Raw genomic sequence first — 15,033 nt, 5'->3', positions numbered from 1 at the left:
TGTGAGAGCCAGAAATCTTGCTTGTTTGTAGGTGACCAAATACTTATTTTCCACCATAATTTGCAAATAAATTCATTAAAAATCCTACAATGTGATTTTCTGGATTTTTTTTTCTCAATTTGTCTGTCATAGTTGATGTGTACCTATGATGAAAATTACAGGCCTCTCTCATCTTTTTAAGTGGGAGAACTTGCACAATTGGTGGCTGACTAAATACTTTTTTTCCCCACTGTATATAGCCCTATGTTGGATACAATGCTGCAGTTGTGAAACAAAGAAAGTAAAATAAATAAATAAAATTGATCTACTTGTGTCAGTATATTTTAATTATGTAATGATTTGATATGGTTTTATCAAAATGTTTGAGAAGGCTATACTGATGTTATGTAGTGCGGACCTGGTACAACGCCATAAAACATTGCAATATAGAGTCAACACCATAAATGCGTTAAAATCGCCTATACATTTACCAGACGGAAGTGTTATTACATTTATGGTGGGGAAAACTTTTTTTTTTCAGCAAACCTATTTTAACAGTCCTGGTATTTTCTTAATGTGGTACCTGAGATGGTGCGAGAAACTGGGATCGTCAGATTCTCTGCACATGATGTCACCTGTAAGGCTACTACACTCAGTATAAGCCTTTTTTTCTAAGGTTGTAGCTCACAGGTAGCCTATAAGAGCGACCGCACCTTGCGCCTGCGCCTTTACTATTGACATGTTTAGTGCGCAAGACAAGAGAGATAGCCTAGACCTCATTTATATTCTTCAGCGTACAGAAATAGGATCTAATACTGACTTTATTCGAGGAGGACAATCCTAACGAAACATTTTACAGGTTTGAATTCATACATTAACTTTGTGTATTGATGAGATACATATTTAAATAACATGAGGGTCTTGCCGAGTAAAACATTTGATTGATTATAATTCTAAATAGCCCACATAAACTATGCGGATTAATATTTGAAATGTTTTGCCTTCATTCATATTTGAAATGTTTGCCTTCATTAATATTTGGCCTATGAATCCTATTTATAGGCCTTTTTTCTTTTGTTGAATGAATGGGTGCTTTTGACTTCAACACATTATTTTTATTTAAAATAGTAGGCCTATAGACATTTTCTTTCGACAAACTTCGTATAGGCTACTTTTAGCCTACTCTTGTTTGCGTTGCTAAAATAATGTCAGTGGTGTAGCCTATATGATCATCTGATGTTGTAATATACTATTTTGTAATATAAGCCTAATGAGCCTAACCATTATTTCGATTAAACACATATGGCTTAAGCTATTTGTCCTTTTGCTAAAATTAACATTATCATAATGCAATTCATTCCGTTTTGGACTCTTGAGCTTAATATTTAATATGCCAAATTGAATTTATTTCAAAATAAAAAAGTCATTAAATGTAGACAGGAAATAAATACAATAAAGTAGTCTCCATGGTTAAACAAATAGGCTACAACGAAATCGTAAACGAAACGAAAAGTGTGTTAATACGTTTTCAACTTGCGTTTGATGTATAGCATGTTATTAATTCCTTATTAGCCTAAATGTATAACTATTCTTAGTTTTGTATTATCATCATTATTACGTTTTAATGTGGGCTATAAATAGGGCCATGATCACACTGTCATTCGTATCAGCCTACTTTGCTTAGGGCTTCATCGTAATAGCGTTATGTGAATATCACAACTGAAAAATAAAAGTTCGCTTTCTTTGATCAGAGTGAGAGATGGATTCGCAGACTAAGGCTGCGCCGATGCGCGTGCTCGTCACGGGCGGATCCGGATTGGTCGGGAAGGCCATCGAGCACGTGGTGAAACAAGAAGGCGGCTGTCTCGAGGGCGAACAGTGGACCTTCCTCTGCTCCAAAGAAGCCAACCTCGTGTAAGTTATGTCACATAAACCTCATATTCTCAGCAGAGCTGGTCTGAGGCTTGGTCGTTGCAGATAAAAATGACCTAATCTATATAGAGATGCCATGATCCCATAGTCTACATGCCCGAGAAACACCAGCATGTCTGTTCTACATAACATATTTCTATAGGAAATGTATGTCACGTTGCACTGTATGAAACCCTGGTTTAAATATTAGTAAATTCCTGTTATGACCCCTTTGCTTCTGGGACTGGTTTTGTGGTTCCAACAGAAACGAAATGGATAAAAGAAGTCCAAAAAAGAAGTTCACTCCTGGAAAAATTATTATATTCTCTGCTATTCAATTATTTTCTATTCAATTCTATAGATAGATGGATTGATGGATAGATACAGGAGATAGGTAGAGTTTCTATATAGTTCCTGTTGGAACCACATTAAATGTTTAGCTAATTACATTTGTGCATGCATACTTTTATGAGATTGATGTGTTTTCCATTAAATAGGATGATGATGATGATGATGATGATGATGATGAATGATGACAGTTGTACAATGTTCTGCCAGAGATCTACAACAGACAATAGCAGTTTTTAAGAAGTATCGGCCCACCCATGTCATCCACCTGGCTGCCAAGGTGGGAGGACTCTACCTTCACATGAAGGAGAACCTACACTTTCTGGTGAGATTCATTATCTAACTACCCAGTTTGTTTCAATACCTAGGCTATATGTTTCAGTCCTAAAGTACATTTGTTCAATCAGGGATTGGACTAGAAATTGGACCGGGCATTTCTAACTCACCGGACCATTTTTTTCCTCAAAGCTCCCACACTGGCCCATTTTTTAACCTAGAGGCCCCAATTGTTAACCAAATAATGATCATTCTGTACAAAACCCCCAATTTAGACAAGCCGATGGGCTGAAGATGGAACCAGCCCATCTGGCATTTTGCCTGAACTGTCCAAAGGTCGGTCCGTTTCTGTGTTCAATTCTGTCGAGTATTTTCTTCAGATCAGTGACTTTTGGTCCCATAGCCTAGTATAATATTGAATGACACAAAACCGATACATCGAAACATACTATATGACTAAATATTTGTGTGTACTGTATTTGTTCTGTGTAGTTATGTCATATACAGTGTGTTTGTTTTGTGTTGTTCAGTACGTTTGTTGTCACAGCATTGCCGTGAAATGGTTTGTTTTATCTAGCTACCGGTTGACTGTAAGTAGCTCTGGAAAAAATATTCTGCTAAATGACCTAAATATAAATGTCCATGTTTGCCTGGCTGGGCAACAATCTAGGCTGACATTTAGTTGAACTTGTCAAAGCGAAGTTTACACAGTGACTTTGTTGCCACACTTCTTAATCTTTTTCTGAAAGGGTATTAATCCATCTGTGAGGAGAGTTTACAGGGGAGCTTGTTATCACAGTATCCAAATGCATTCTTTGAATTCATTTGTGGGAAAACAAGTTATTGTGTAAAGCCGTAATACGGGTTTGATTGAATTGAGACCACAGTGTTTTGCCTTCACAGAGGGACAACCTTCGCATCAATGACAACGTGCTGCAGACGTCTCACGAAATGGGCGTCATCAAGGTGGTGTCCTGCCTGTCTAGCTGCATCTTTCCTGACAAGACCACCTACCCTATCGATGAGAGCATGGTGAGTTGAACAACCAATAAGACCCTATCAATGAGAGCATGTTGAGTTTAATACTAAAATACTATGGTTGCATCGCATGGCACCCAATTCACTATATAGTGCATTACTTTTGACCAGAGCCCTAATGGCCCTAGTCAAAAGAAGGAGATCAACAGTATAGGAAGACTATGTGCCCAGTGACAGTATAACTACTGTATGTTTGGGAACCTCTGGCCCTTCAAAATGTGATTTTTAAGAAAAGCTGGTGTATGATCACTCATGCTTTCCTCCCCTTCACACAGATCCACAATGGGCCTCCACACGACTCAAACTTTGGCTACTCACATGCCAAAAGAATGATTGATATTCAGAACAGGTGAGCTGGTGACTAATCGGTTACCTGTGCAGGTACATTAGCACACAGTTTAAAGACCCACTCCAGCCTCCCTAGCACCTCATTTATCACCTGATTTACTTAACAAAAGGTGCATTTCAGTAGCTGGTACAGGTCCCTCATTACATGACACAACCCAGCTAGCACATAATGTTATGAGAACCATATGTTTCTTAGAGCTTGGTGAGAGAGTGGTTGTCCAATGTTTATTTTCATTATAACCTTCCGGCAATGTTCTGGGAATCGTGCAGGATACCCAGCTAGCACATACATTTCTGAGAACCATATGTTTCTTAGGTGGGAATTTCAGTACTTCAGCATAACGTTTCCTACAGGTTTCCTCATGGTTCTATTTAAAGCAATGTTCTCAAATTGTTCAGAGAACATTAAGAAACAACATTCTTCTGTGGGAATTTCAGTACTTCAGCAAATCAAATCAAAATGTATTTGTCACATGCGCCGAATACAACAGGTGTAGACCTTACCGTGAAATGCTTACTTGCAAGCCCTTAACCAAAAATGCAGTTTTTTGAAAATAGAATTAAGAAAATATTTACTATGTAAACAAAACATTTTTTTTAAGTAACAGGTTTCCTCAAGGTTCGATTTAGTCATATTCTCAGAACATTAAGAAAACTTTCCATAAAAACCACAAGAACGTTCTAAGAATGTTATTTATAAACATATACATTCTGTTCTCAGCGTCAACAAAACTCTCTATCCTCTATCTTGTTAAGTGAGTTCAGGTATGTTGGCCCCACTCACTAATTGGCCACACCTGATCTTTATGAGTGCTTGTTTCATTTGAAATGGGCTCTGTTTGAATAGACTAAAATGAACAGCTTTGTATAAGTTACAAAATATGGCATGCTAGCTAAATCCTGGTGGCGCAATTGACTAATTCCATAGATTGCAAACAGAAGATCATAGGTTCAAATCTCACTGGGTCCGTGCCACAATAAAAAAGAGATGTGTTTGCATGATTAATGCCTAAGCAAATACATTTCCATGTGTCCCATCTGTGCTTGGTGTTCAAAACAATTAACCTATCATAGCAGTGTTATTAAAAGTTTTATTGAAACATGTTCTCAGAACGTTATTTAATTACCTTCAAATAACCTATAATTTCTGTTCTCAGAACATTAATAAAACCTCCCAGGAAAACTTTCAGGGAACCATAGGAAAACGTTCTCATAACTTCCCTGCAACCAAAAAATGAATGTTCCCAAAACAGGCAATAATTTCACTTTCGTTTTCAGAACGTTTAAAAAATGTCAGTTTCACCGGTCAGGAAACGTATGGCTTTGTTCCCAGAACCAATGCGAAACCAAAAACGTAGGTTCCCACAACTTCCAAGGAACCAAATATGCTAGCTGGGAAGTGGGGGGTGGGCCTTTCCTCTTTTGTCCTCTATTGCTCTTCTATTGTTCTGGGAAGCAAGGGGGAAGGCCAATGACATCAGTGTGCATCCAATTTCAATTTAAGGGGCTTTATTAGAATGGGAAACATGTGTTTACATTGCCAAAGCAAGTGAATAGATAATAAACAAAAGTGAAATAAACAATACAAAGTTAACAGTAAACATTACACTCACAAAAGTTCCAAAAGAATAAAGACATTACAAGTGTCATATTATGTCTATATACAGTGTTGTAATGATGTGCAAATAGTACAAAAGGGAAAATAAACACAGCCGTTTTCCATCATCCCAACCCCTTGACTTGCCAACTCCTGCCATTGTGTTGAAAAAAACACAATTTTGCAAAAAATATATGTTTTTACCCTTAAGGGTGTGTACCTTTTACTGTATGTATACTTGGAATATTGTTTTTCAACGGGAAAGTAAAAAAATAGCTGGAGTGGGTCTTTAAATGTTCAAACCACAACATGATTGTGTGTGTGTGTGTGTGTGTGTTTGTGTTTGTATGTGTGTGTGGGCTTGATTGACAACAGGGGATACTTTGCACAGCATGGGCGTCGCTACACCGCCGTAATCCCGACTAACGTGTATGGTCCCTATGACAACTTCAACTTTGAAAATGGTCACGTGCTGTCGGCACTCATGCACAAGACACATGCTGCTAAAAGTAAGTAACACTACTTTTACGCACTCACGCAAATACACACACACACAGACACACACACACACACACACACACACACACACACACACACACACACACACACACACACACACACACACACTTACTCCTTTCTACTCTCCTTCTGACAGAGGAGGGAACCCCTCTACAGGTGTGGGGCTCCGGAACACCCAGGAGACAATTAATCTACTCTCTAGTAGGTTTAGTGAATTACTCTGTGTGTGTGTGTGTGTCAGTGCATGTCAGATATGTGTGTGTATGCATTACATCAGTGTGTGTGTGTGTGTTCTCTCAGGATGTAGCGCGTCTGTTCCTCTGGGTGCTGCGGGAGTATGATGAGATTGACCCCATCATTCTCTCTGGTGAGTCCAACATGGTGTGTGTGGGTGGGTGGGTGATCAGTCAATGTGTGTGTGTACAGTATGCAACTGGACCAATCTCCTTTGACACTTGTCTCTCACAGTGGGGGAGGAGGAGGAGCTCTCCATCAAGGACTCCGTAGAGATGATCGCAGATGCCCTGGACTTCAAAGGTCAAATAGTTGTATCCTTCCATAGGCTGTATACTCCTGATAGGATTTGCCCCCAGGCACAGATCTAGGATCAGCATATCCTCCCCAAATCCAAACCTCAAGTTTGAGCTTAGATCAGTGTCTAGAGCCAATCTAGTAGAATCCTTAGTACAACACCAGCAACCACATCTAGAGGTTCATTACACCTGTTGGACTGACAGACTTACAGTTGTAGTAGGTTAAAAGCCCACTCGGGCTGGCTACCCCCCATATCTGTTGTACTGTAACTATGTAATCTCCCTGTCCTTTGCCTATTGTGACCCTTGACCTATGACATCAGTTCGACACCAGCAAGTCAGACGGTCAGATGAAGAAAACGGCCAGCAATGCCAAGCTGCGACGCTACCTCCCTGACTTCACCTTCACGCCGCTCTCTGAAGGTCAGAGATCAAAACACTGAGGGATGCATTTTCTGTCCAGAAAACAACTCAATATTGTAGTGGGAATTAGTTGCCTTGTAAATAACACTGACACATTACCACATGATATTTGATACCTATCCGGTTATCAATAGTTTTATGATTATGATGAAAGGAACGTTCATGGTAATTAAACCACTCTTCCAAAATGCACAGTATCCATATATGACAGATTGTGTCTCTCCTCCCCTACAGGTATCAAGAAGACCTGTGATTGGTTCGTGAACAACTACGACATAGCCCGAACATGAAGACCAATGAAGATAGAGACATGAAGATTGTTTAATGAAAAAGACTAGGGCTACGTCCCAATACTACTACTGTGCCTTCCTTCTCTTGTGTCCTTTCCTTCATGTCAACTGATAAGTGAACGTTCTGGATAGGTTTCACCATATGGCCGGTTAATTTCTGTCAGATCAGTGGTCATGAAGGAAAGGCACACAGCACTCACAATCTCTGTGAAAGTGGAGGCAGGTATACCCCACCTTGTTGTTCTCCCCAGCACTGTCTGGAAGCAATTTTGGATCCTCTCCTCTATTTGCACCGTTGATGTCAGGGATTGACATTAAGGTCTGAAAGGCTCTTGTCCATCGGACAGCAGTATATTTTTGGTGGTTGCCTGATGATTATTGTCACTTGCCAGAAAATTTTTATGTAGTTGTTTACACGCAAAATTATCAATTAAAGGGATACTTGGGGATTTTGGCAATGAGGCACTTTATCTACTTCCCCAGAGTTAGTTGAACTTGTGGATACCATTTTTATGTCTCTATGTCCAGTATAAAGGAACTTAGAGGTAGTTTCGTGAGCCAATGCTAACTAGCATTAGTGCAATGACTGGAAGTCTATGGGTATCTGCTAGCATGCTAGGAAGCAGAAAAATCTGTTTGGATGCGTAACTTTTGCAGAGCGTGAGACCTTCCGACAACCTGGTTGTAATTGTACCAGCTCTGGGGGAGACTTAGATTTCAAAGCACAGCTCACACCCGAGAGCAATAGGATATAGTATTGGCTGGCGCTCTGCTCGCCCTGACCAAAAGTTACGCTTCCAGTGTAGCAGGTCAAAAAAGCCCCAGTGTAGCCCCTATGTTAGGCTACTGAAATTCAGCTTTAAAAAATCACCTGCCTAATGGGGCAACCACAGAGCAGGTTCAACTTTTCCGGCGGCCATAAATGCCATAAATTGTCCGTCTTTCACTTAAACAATGGGGATGAACCAGAATGATCAATTTTAGGCTAGGTCTACTCAGAGCAGGTTCAACTTGCCCGACTGCTCAGTTCACTTGCTCCAGGCAATAGGGCAACCCTTAAGGTCAGTCCCTGATTATGTCCTTCCCTGACGGTGGCTGAAACGGTCCAGCCACCTGATCACCTATGACTACCAGTTACTATGAGCAATACTGCAGGGTAATGTGTTTACACTCAAATATATCACATTTTTATTTCAATATCTAAAATATATAGTTGAAGTGTATGATCTATTTGTGATTGAATATTGACAAAAATATTAAAGGGCTTTTTCTTGATGTAAGAATGAGGTGTCAGAGTCGTTGAGGAGAGTGATACTGCATTTCTCACTACAAAACAACAAGTATAAGCCTACAGTAAAGTAGCCTGGATCTAATCATTGGAGCCAACTGTTTCTCATCATTCACTGGCCTTGGTCCAGACACTGCAGATAATAATACTGGTTTGTATTAAAAGAAGATAGACACACCATGTGATTTATCTGGGATGAACATAAACTAGAAGAATAGGCCTACCTATGTAGAGCCATCAGACACTGTAATATAAAGTCAACTTCCTGAAGAATTTTGAGATTTATGACATCGCTGTCGCTCCATGTCATTGTAAAAAATACAATCACTCAATCGTAGAAACATGAGCGGAAGAAGCAGGTTTTTAGGAGTCACGACAGTTTCTAATGTCAACAGGGTTTGACGATAACACTGAGGAAACCAAGATCAGTTTGGGATCTGCCACTAATCATGCCATTAATAGACGATCAGATGTGCCATTAGTAGATTTGACTCTACTTGGCACATCTTAAGCAATTTTCCTCAGCATAGGAAGAAGCAGGTGTACCATTAATAAGCCTACACCTGTCATGTCCTGCTGAATAACGATGAATGACTCATGACTTCTGTTTAACATGGTTTCTCACTACACAACCACTTCTCTATGGCATGAAGAGCTACAGTCCAACAGTAGACTGTCACTGAAGTAAGTACACACTACTCTTATCCAAGTAAGTACACACTACGCTTATCCAAGTAAGTACACACTACTCTTATCCAAGTAAGTACGTACACATCGGTGCCAACAGTTGCTGCAAAGTAGATTTCCAATGAATCCACTGGATAGCACAGTAGACTTCCGGCAGAACCTCTAAGAATATTAGAGCTTCTATATTGAAGAGCCTTAAGATGTATGACATCCTTGTCCAGTGTTCTGCTTCTAATTATGCAAACCAACCAGAAACATGACAAGGAGACCAGCCATGGCAAAGGCAGGGTTTTTATTAGAAATGAAAATAAACAAACAAAAAAATACTAAATTCTAAAACAAGAAATAGAGGCCTGGGGAGATACGCCAATTCGTAAAAAATAACCCACACTTGTTTTGTTGAATCCAGTGGTTTGTGGTGGGAGATGAATCGGCAGGCAAGATCTACACGGAATGTTTTCATTGATACTTTCACATTGCCTAATTCATGGACAAACCTATATGTCTTGTAAAAGTAAGTGGTTTGACCTGAAAGGAATGCCACAGGAACACTTGACTTCAAACCATTTCTAGAGACAGATTTTGAAGCTAGTTTACACCGCATCTCAAATCACAGTTGCATAACACTTTTCTTTTTACCTTACTCCACTTTCTCTTCCTCGTCTACCCTTCCTCTTCCAATGACCCTATTCTATTCATCTCCTCCTTCCTCCCTGGGTCATATTCATTAGGCACCAAAGGGATTGAAACAGGGACTTGGACTTCGTTTTCCATTTTAAAACGCATGCCCTAATGAAACACGAGTCCGGTTCACTCGGTGAGATAGAAGTGCATCTTGTTGTTGACGTTCTTCCTCTCAGGGTTGAGGCGTTTGAGGATCTGGGCCAGGACGTTGACCGTCTGCTCGCTGCTCAGGCCCGTCCTCTTGGTCTGGAACTTCTTCAGCAGGTCCTTGGTGGTCATGGGCTTCTGAATCAGGTAGCGGCTCACCGCCTCCTCTGTCAGCTGAACGTCACTGTGGAGAGGGAGGGAGGATGGAGAGGGGGAGAACAAAGCAGGGGGAGGGTAGGTGGTGGGAGGGGGAAGGGAATGAGGCAAGAAGAGTAGGGGAGAGAAAGAGAGGGTGATAGAGAGTGGGAACATGAGAAGATAAGAGAGGAGGGGAGATAATAGAAGAGGAAGAAAGAAAGAGTATGTGTGGGAGAGGAGAGGAGAGTAGGGGACAGAGAAAAGAGGAAGAAGAGATAGAGAAAGAGAGAGAACAAGTGTGTGTGTGTGAGCTAGAGAGAGGGTAAGGGTGAGTGATAGATTAATTATTAATGACTAATTATTACACCCTGAAACTGTGTGTAATGTGTTAGAAATGTGTGAGTGTAGGACCAGTAAAGGCTATGGCATTGAGCCACTATTTAGCGATGTGAGTAAGAGTTAGGCCAGACAACAAAGACAACTGAGAAACTAAGATAAAGAGGCCTCCCAATTTAGGGAGGGGAGAAACTGTTATGAAAACATGGTGCAGAATATTGTGAGAACAGCAATAACTGAGTAAAGCAGGGAGTAGGATATGTGTGTGTGTGTGTGTGTATGTATGTGTGTATGCATGTGTGTATATGTGTGTGTGTGTGAACTGAAGGTCAGTAGAGCAGTTTTAGAGTGGAAAACTACAGCCCGCCTACAGAGGGAAGGGATTTCTTTTTGTATGACGTATGAGTATAAAAGATGGACTCTGAAATTGTGATGGCAGAATTCTCAATGAATAAATATCTCTGACTATGCAGACCGGGACTCTGGCCGTTACTTAAATCCCAAAAGACTTACAACCTTTTGGGAGACGCACAGAGACACTAAAATATTTTGTTAAATAATTCACATAACAGTGAGAAAAGAGAACAAACAGGAGAGATTGAAGAGGAGGAATATACCTGGAGCTGGGAGTTGATTTGCCTGATGGGGGCTGTGGAGTGCTCTTCCCTGAGGGGGCAGGACTCTGGGTGGTGATAGCCGTGCTGCTGGACTCCATCTTCAGCCTCTTGGCAGCTGGAGACTCAGAGCTACCACCCACCACCTGTCTCTTACCTGTGAGGAGGGAGGGAGGGGGGAGGGGGAGGCAGAGCGCAGGATGTTGGAGACAGTTTTAACAACCCTTTATTGTTCAATCAAGAAGAGAGCCAAAAGTATAGTTTGTGGAGTGGTTGAAAAGACATTTGTGGAGTGGTTGAAAAACTGGTTTTATTGATTCCAACCTAAGTGTATGTAAACTTCCGACTTCAACTGTACATTTTATGGACACAGTCAATTTTACAATAATTATATTTTGTTTGTTTTTACTCCTGAACTTCCTCTACCCTCAACCTCTCCAATCATTTTCATGATGTCCATCCGGTTTGCTTCTATATGCCATATCTTTCTAACTGTGCTCTTTCACAAAAGCTCTCAACCTATAACCTGTACACTTATTATGGACACAGTATGCTTACATTATTAGTTATCTTGTTGTTATTAGTTGTTGTTAGTTGTTATTAGTCCCATCCTTCAACTCCATTCAACACCACCCATCTATCTCTTAACACCATCCATATTAGATTTCTATTTGCCATATATTTTTCAACTGTACTGTGATGTTTTACAAAAGTTCTGAACCTTTCTATTCTCATTGTTTCTACAGATTGTAAATTGAAAATAAACATTTTTGCTAAAAGTATTGTTATATTATTGATCGATTGACTATGACTTTTGAGATCACGCAGTAATGCTATCTGCAGGGTTAGCTCCAGGTAAATATTGCAATCCTTTAGCCGTTCCTGGACCTGTGTCCAAAAACAAGTTACAAATGGACAGTACCAAAACAAATGATCTAATGATTCTGTCTCTTTGCAGCAAAATCTGCAGAGCTGAGAAGATTGTATCCCCCATATAAATAACATTCTATTGGTAGCAATAATTTTATATAATAATTTAAATTTAAAAGTTTTGCGTATCAATTCATAAACACTATGCCATGGAATCGGTATGTCAAAACCCAACTATTTTTCAATCTATATGAGATGGCTGTCAATCCTTTGGTCCTTAAATGAAACGGGTCTACTTTTTTTATTTATCACAGTTTTCTTTAACCAATTATGGTCTTTAATACAGGGCCGACAGACAAGTTCCTTACTTTTTCCCCCTTCCACTTTCCTCTTTCCTCTTGCGGTAATGCTGCAATTTTTTGGTTGTAAATTTGGGTAGAGCAGACATTTCCATATGTTTTTGTTAGCTGCATGTGCGACATAACTCCACCAGTCCTACCAATGATATTATTTACGAAGATTATACCTTTTTTAAACATTTTGTAAAAAAACTAATGTTTTTTTATCAATTAGTATATTTGAGTTCAACCACAATATTTGTTCCATAATTTTTTTCTGTCGTTTCTGGAGGATTAAATTGAAATTGCAACCAACTTTCTATGGCTTGTTTTAGAAATAGTGAAATGTGGGAGATTATTTCCTTTTCAAATAACTGAAAGTGAGAGGTTGTGATCTGAATAAAGGGAAAAAGGCCATTCTTGAACATTGGGTGAGACAATCTTACTAATTTGCCAGTTCGGATTTAAGTATAACTTTTGTATGACTGAAGCTTTTAGTGATAGGTCTATTGCTTTAATATTTAATAATTTCTGTATTTCTGTACAAATTCATATTCATTATATAAATAGGCCCATTTAATTTGGTCTGGCTTGCCGTTCCAAATAAAATTGAATATTTTTTTCTCATATAATTTATAAAACTGTTCGCTAGGCGTAGGCAACACCATAAGCAAATAGGTAAACTGGGATAATTCTAAAGAGTTAATCAGGGTGATTTTTCCACAAATTGACAGGTATTTACCTTTCCATGGTAGCAAGATCTTTCATTTTTAATTAATTGTTTAACATTTCAAAAAACATAATTCCACTTATGGGATATTATGGGGTATTGTGTGTAGGCTAGTGACAAACAATCTCAATTCAATCAATTTTAAATTCAGGCTGTAACACAACAAAATGTGGAAAAAGTCAAGGGGTGTGAATACTCTCTGAAGGCACTGTAGGGGAGGGAGGGACCACATTGTAGGGGCTGTTTGTGTTGGAGCTTTGCTCAAATCAACACATTGGGGGTGGAGGGGTCGCAGATTGTGTAGAAAACTGAGGTGACTGGTGAAGAAGAGAACCTGCTCTGGTAAACAGGCTGAATGAATGTCTGTGTTAATGCTCTTAGTATAGCAAGTCCCATCACTCTCATGCTTTATCAAATGGACTACTGTCTGTCTTGTTGAAGGAGCAGGACTTTTCACTTGAATCATCTACCACGCTGGTGCTGTGTTTACCAGTCGTCTCATGCGCCTGTAATGCAAATATACAGAGAGAATAACTTTGACATTAATAAAATGACATAAAATCAAACTAAGTTGATTGAATGAGTGGATAGTTTCATTTACAATACTTTCAAACTGTTGTTTAAAAGAGACTTTGGGTAAGCTAGATCATGAGGTATATTTTTAGGACAGTAGTTCAGTGCGGTAACACCCACCAAGTGTTTCTGTCCTGGTCCCTGATCTTCTTCTCCATCTCTGTGTGTCAGTGTCTCCAGCAGGGGGCACCACTGGTCAGCTTCACCTGTGTTCCCGATGGCTCTCTCTACTGTGGGCAGCCGGGTTCTCACTTCACAGAGACAAAGAGCCACAACAAATTACTTACACAACCATGAGACACAGCCAGACAGGAAAATAGCATGTTGCTGCAAGGGGTATTTTGGTATAGAAGCCCAACAGAGGCCATTGATATTGTCCGGGCAGTTACTTTTCATCTAATTCTTACATTGCTTCACAAACAGACTCTATAGAGTCAAGACTGTCTATTACGTTTCACCGAAATACAAAAACGATTTTTGATAGATTAGTCCTCTGTTACCAGCTCAGCTTTGAGTATTTGCTATGCATGTATTTGAGTGGGTGTACTGTACAAGTGTGTCTGAGCATCAATCTGTATATCTTACCTGAAAGCGTATGTCCTCTGGTGCCAACTAAGTTGTCCTCGGATGCTAAGCTCCGAGCACAGTTTCAGGGCAAACTTCTCTGGGGAGTTCTTCCTCTCTGACATATGGTTTGTGAGCTCTGTTAAGTGTTATTGTTTGTCTATGAGGGGTAAAAGAGAGGAGGTATAGCGGGACTGTTAACTTTCTGTTGTCTGGCTTGGAGAGAGCTGGGAGAGAGCTCCATCCACTCTGAAATCGTAGTGGTGTATGAACTACGCATGCGCGTGATTTTATGACTCTAGAGTTACGTAAGGGCAAATGTGCCACTCCTCTGCGGGGAGACGCAGACAAAGAGAGAGAAGATTTAGAGACTAATAGTGTATTCTGGTTGTTAAATCGGCTGTTGTTTGACGATGAAACTGTTTTCTTGAGACCTATCGAATTGATAAACTAGAGATATGTTGACGGATTAAAAATAATTAAATAAATAAAATAAAATGTTATTGAGCTATTTATACTATTTCTGAGTTAAGTTTGCTTATTTCTTAGCGCGAATGTGAACGGAGGAGTATTGAATGGTTGAAATAACTCAGTGTGTGCATAAACTACTAAATTCTTGTCTGTTTCTTTGTTATTCTGTCATATGAGAGATGATAAGAAGGAGGAGGAGAGAGAGAGAGAGAGATGAATTGCTGACGTGTACATCACGCGACTGGGTGTGATGCGACAGGGTCTGCTGCAACGGATCCCGTCAAACTAAGGCCAGTACTGTTCTATTTACAAAACGTACCTTCCCATACAG

The 15,033-nt window shown here is 39.8% G+C and overlaps 2 protein-coding genes across 3 annotated transcripts; one reads left to right on the top strand and one right to left on the bottom strand.

The window, feature by feature from the left end:
• The first annotated feature begins 715 nt into the window (after positions 1-715).
• On the top strand, positions 716-8,537 carry LOC311144874 (GDP-L-fucose synthase-like). 2 transcript variants are annotated; one of them, XM_084181036.1, is made up of 11 exons: positions 716-838; positions 1,731-1,893; positions 2,449-2,563; positions 3,418-3,546; positions 3,828-3,901; positions 5,873-6,006; positions 6,153-6,217; positions 6,317-6,383; positions 6,485-6,564; positions 6,873-6,972; positions 7,207-8,537. In XM_084181036.1, the coding sequence occupies exons 2-11, from the start codon at positions 1,739-1,741 to the stop codon at positions 7,260-7,262; spliced, it is 975 nt and encodes a 324-aa protein (XP_084037162.1). In that variant the 5' UTR covers positions 716-838; positions 1,731-1,738; the 3' UTR covers positions 7,263-8,537. The 2 variants fall into 2 exon arrangements, with proteins under 2 accessions (XP_084037162.1, XP_084037163.1); XM_084181037.1 differs by lacking the exons at positions 716-838; positions 1,731-1,893; positions 2,449-2,563 and adding an exon at positions 2,914-3,104.
• Positions 8,538-9,599: 1,062 nt separating this feature from the next.
• On the bottom strand, positions 9,600-14,356 carry LOC311145048 (general transcription factor IIF subunit 1-like; the record flags this gene model as incomplete). The annotated part of the gene is made up of 4 exons (XM_084181240.1): positions 9,600-10,252; positions 11,160-11,313; positions 13,899-13,918; positions 14,253-14,356. The coding sequence occupies 4 exons, from the start codon at positions 14,354-14,356 to the stop codon at positions 10,048-10,050; spliced, it is 483 nt and encodes a 160-aa protein (XP_084037366.1). The 3' UTR covers positions 9,600-10,047.
• Positions 14,357-15,033: the final 677 nt, after the last annotated feature.

Source organism: Coregonus lavaretus, assembly GCF_964263955.1.
Source record: "Coregonus lavaretus genome assembly, chromosome: 17".
NCBI lineage: Eukaryota > Metazoa > Chordata > Actinopteri > Salmoniformes > Salmonidae > Coregonus > Coregonus lavaretus.
Note: the sequence above shows the minus strand (reverse complement) of the source record. Positions and strands in the feature narration are given on the sequence as shown.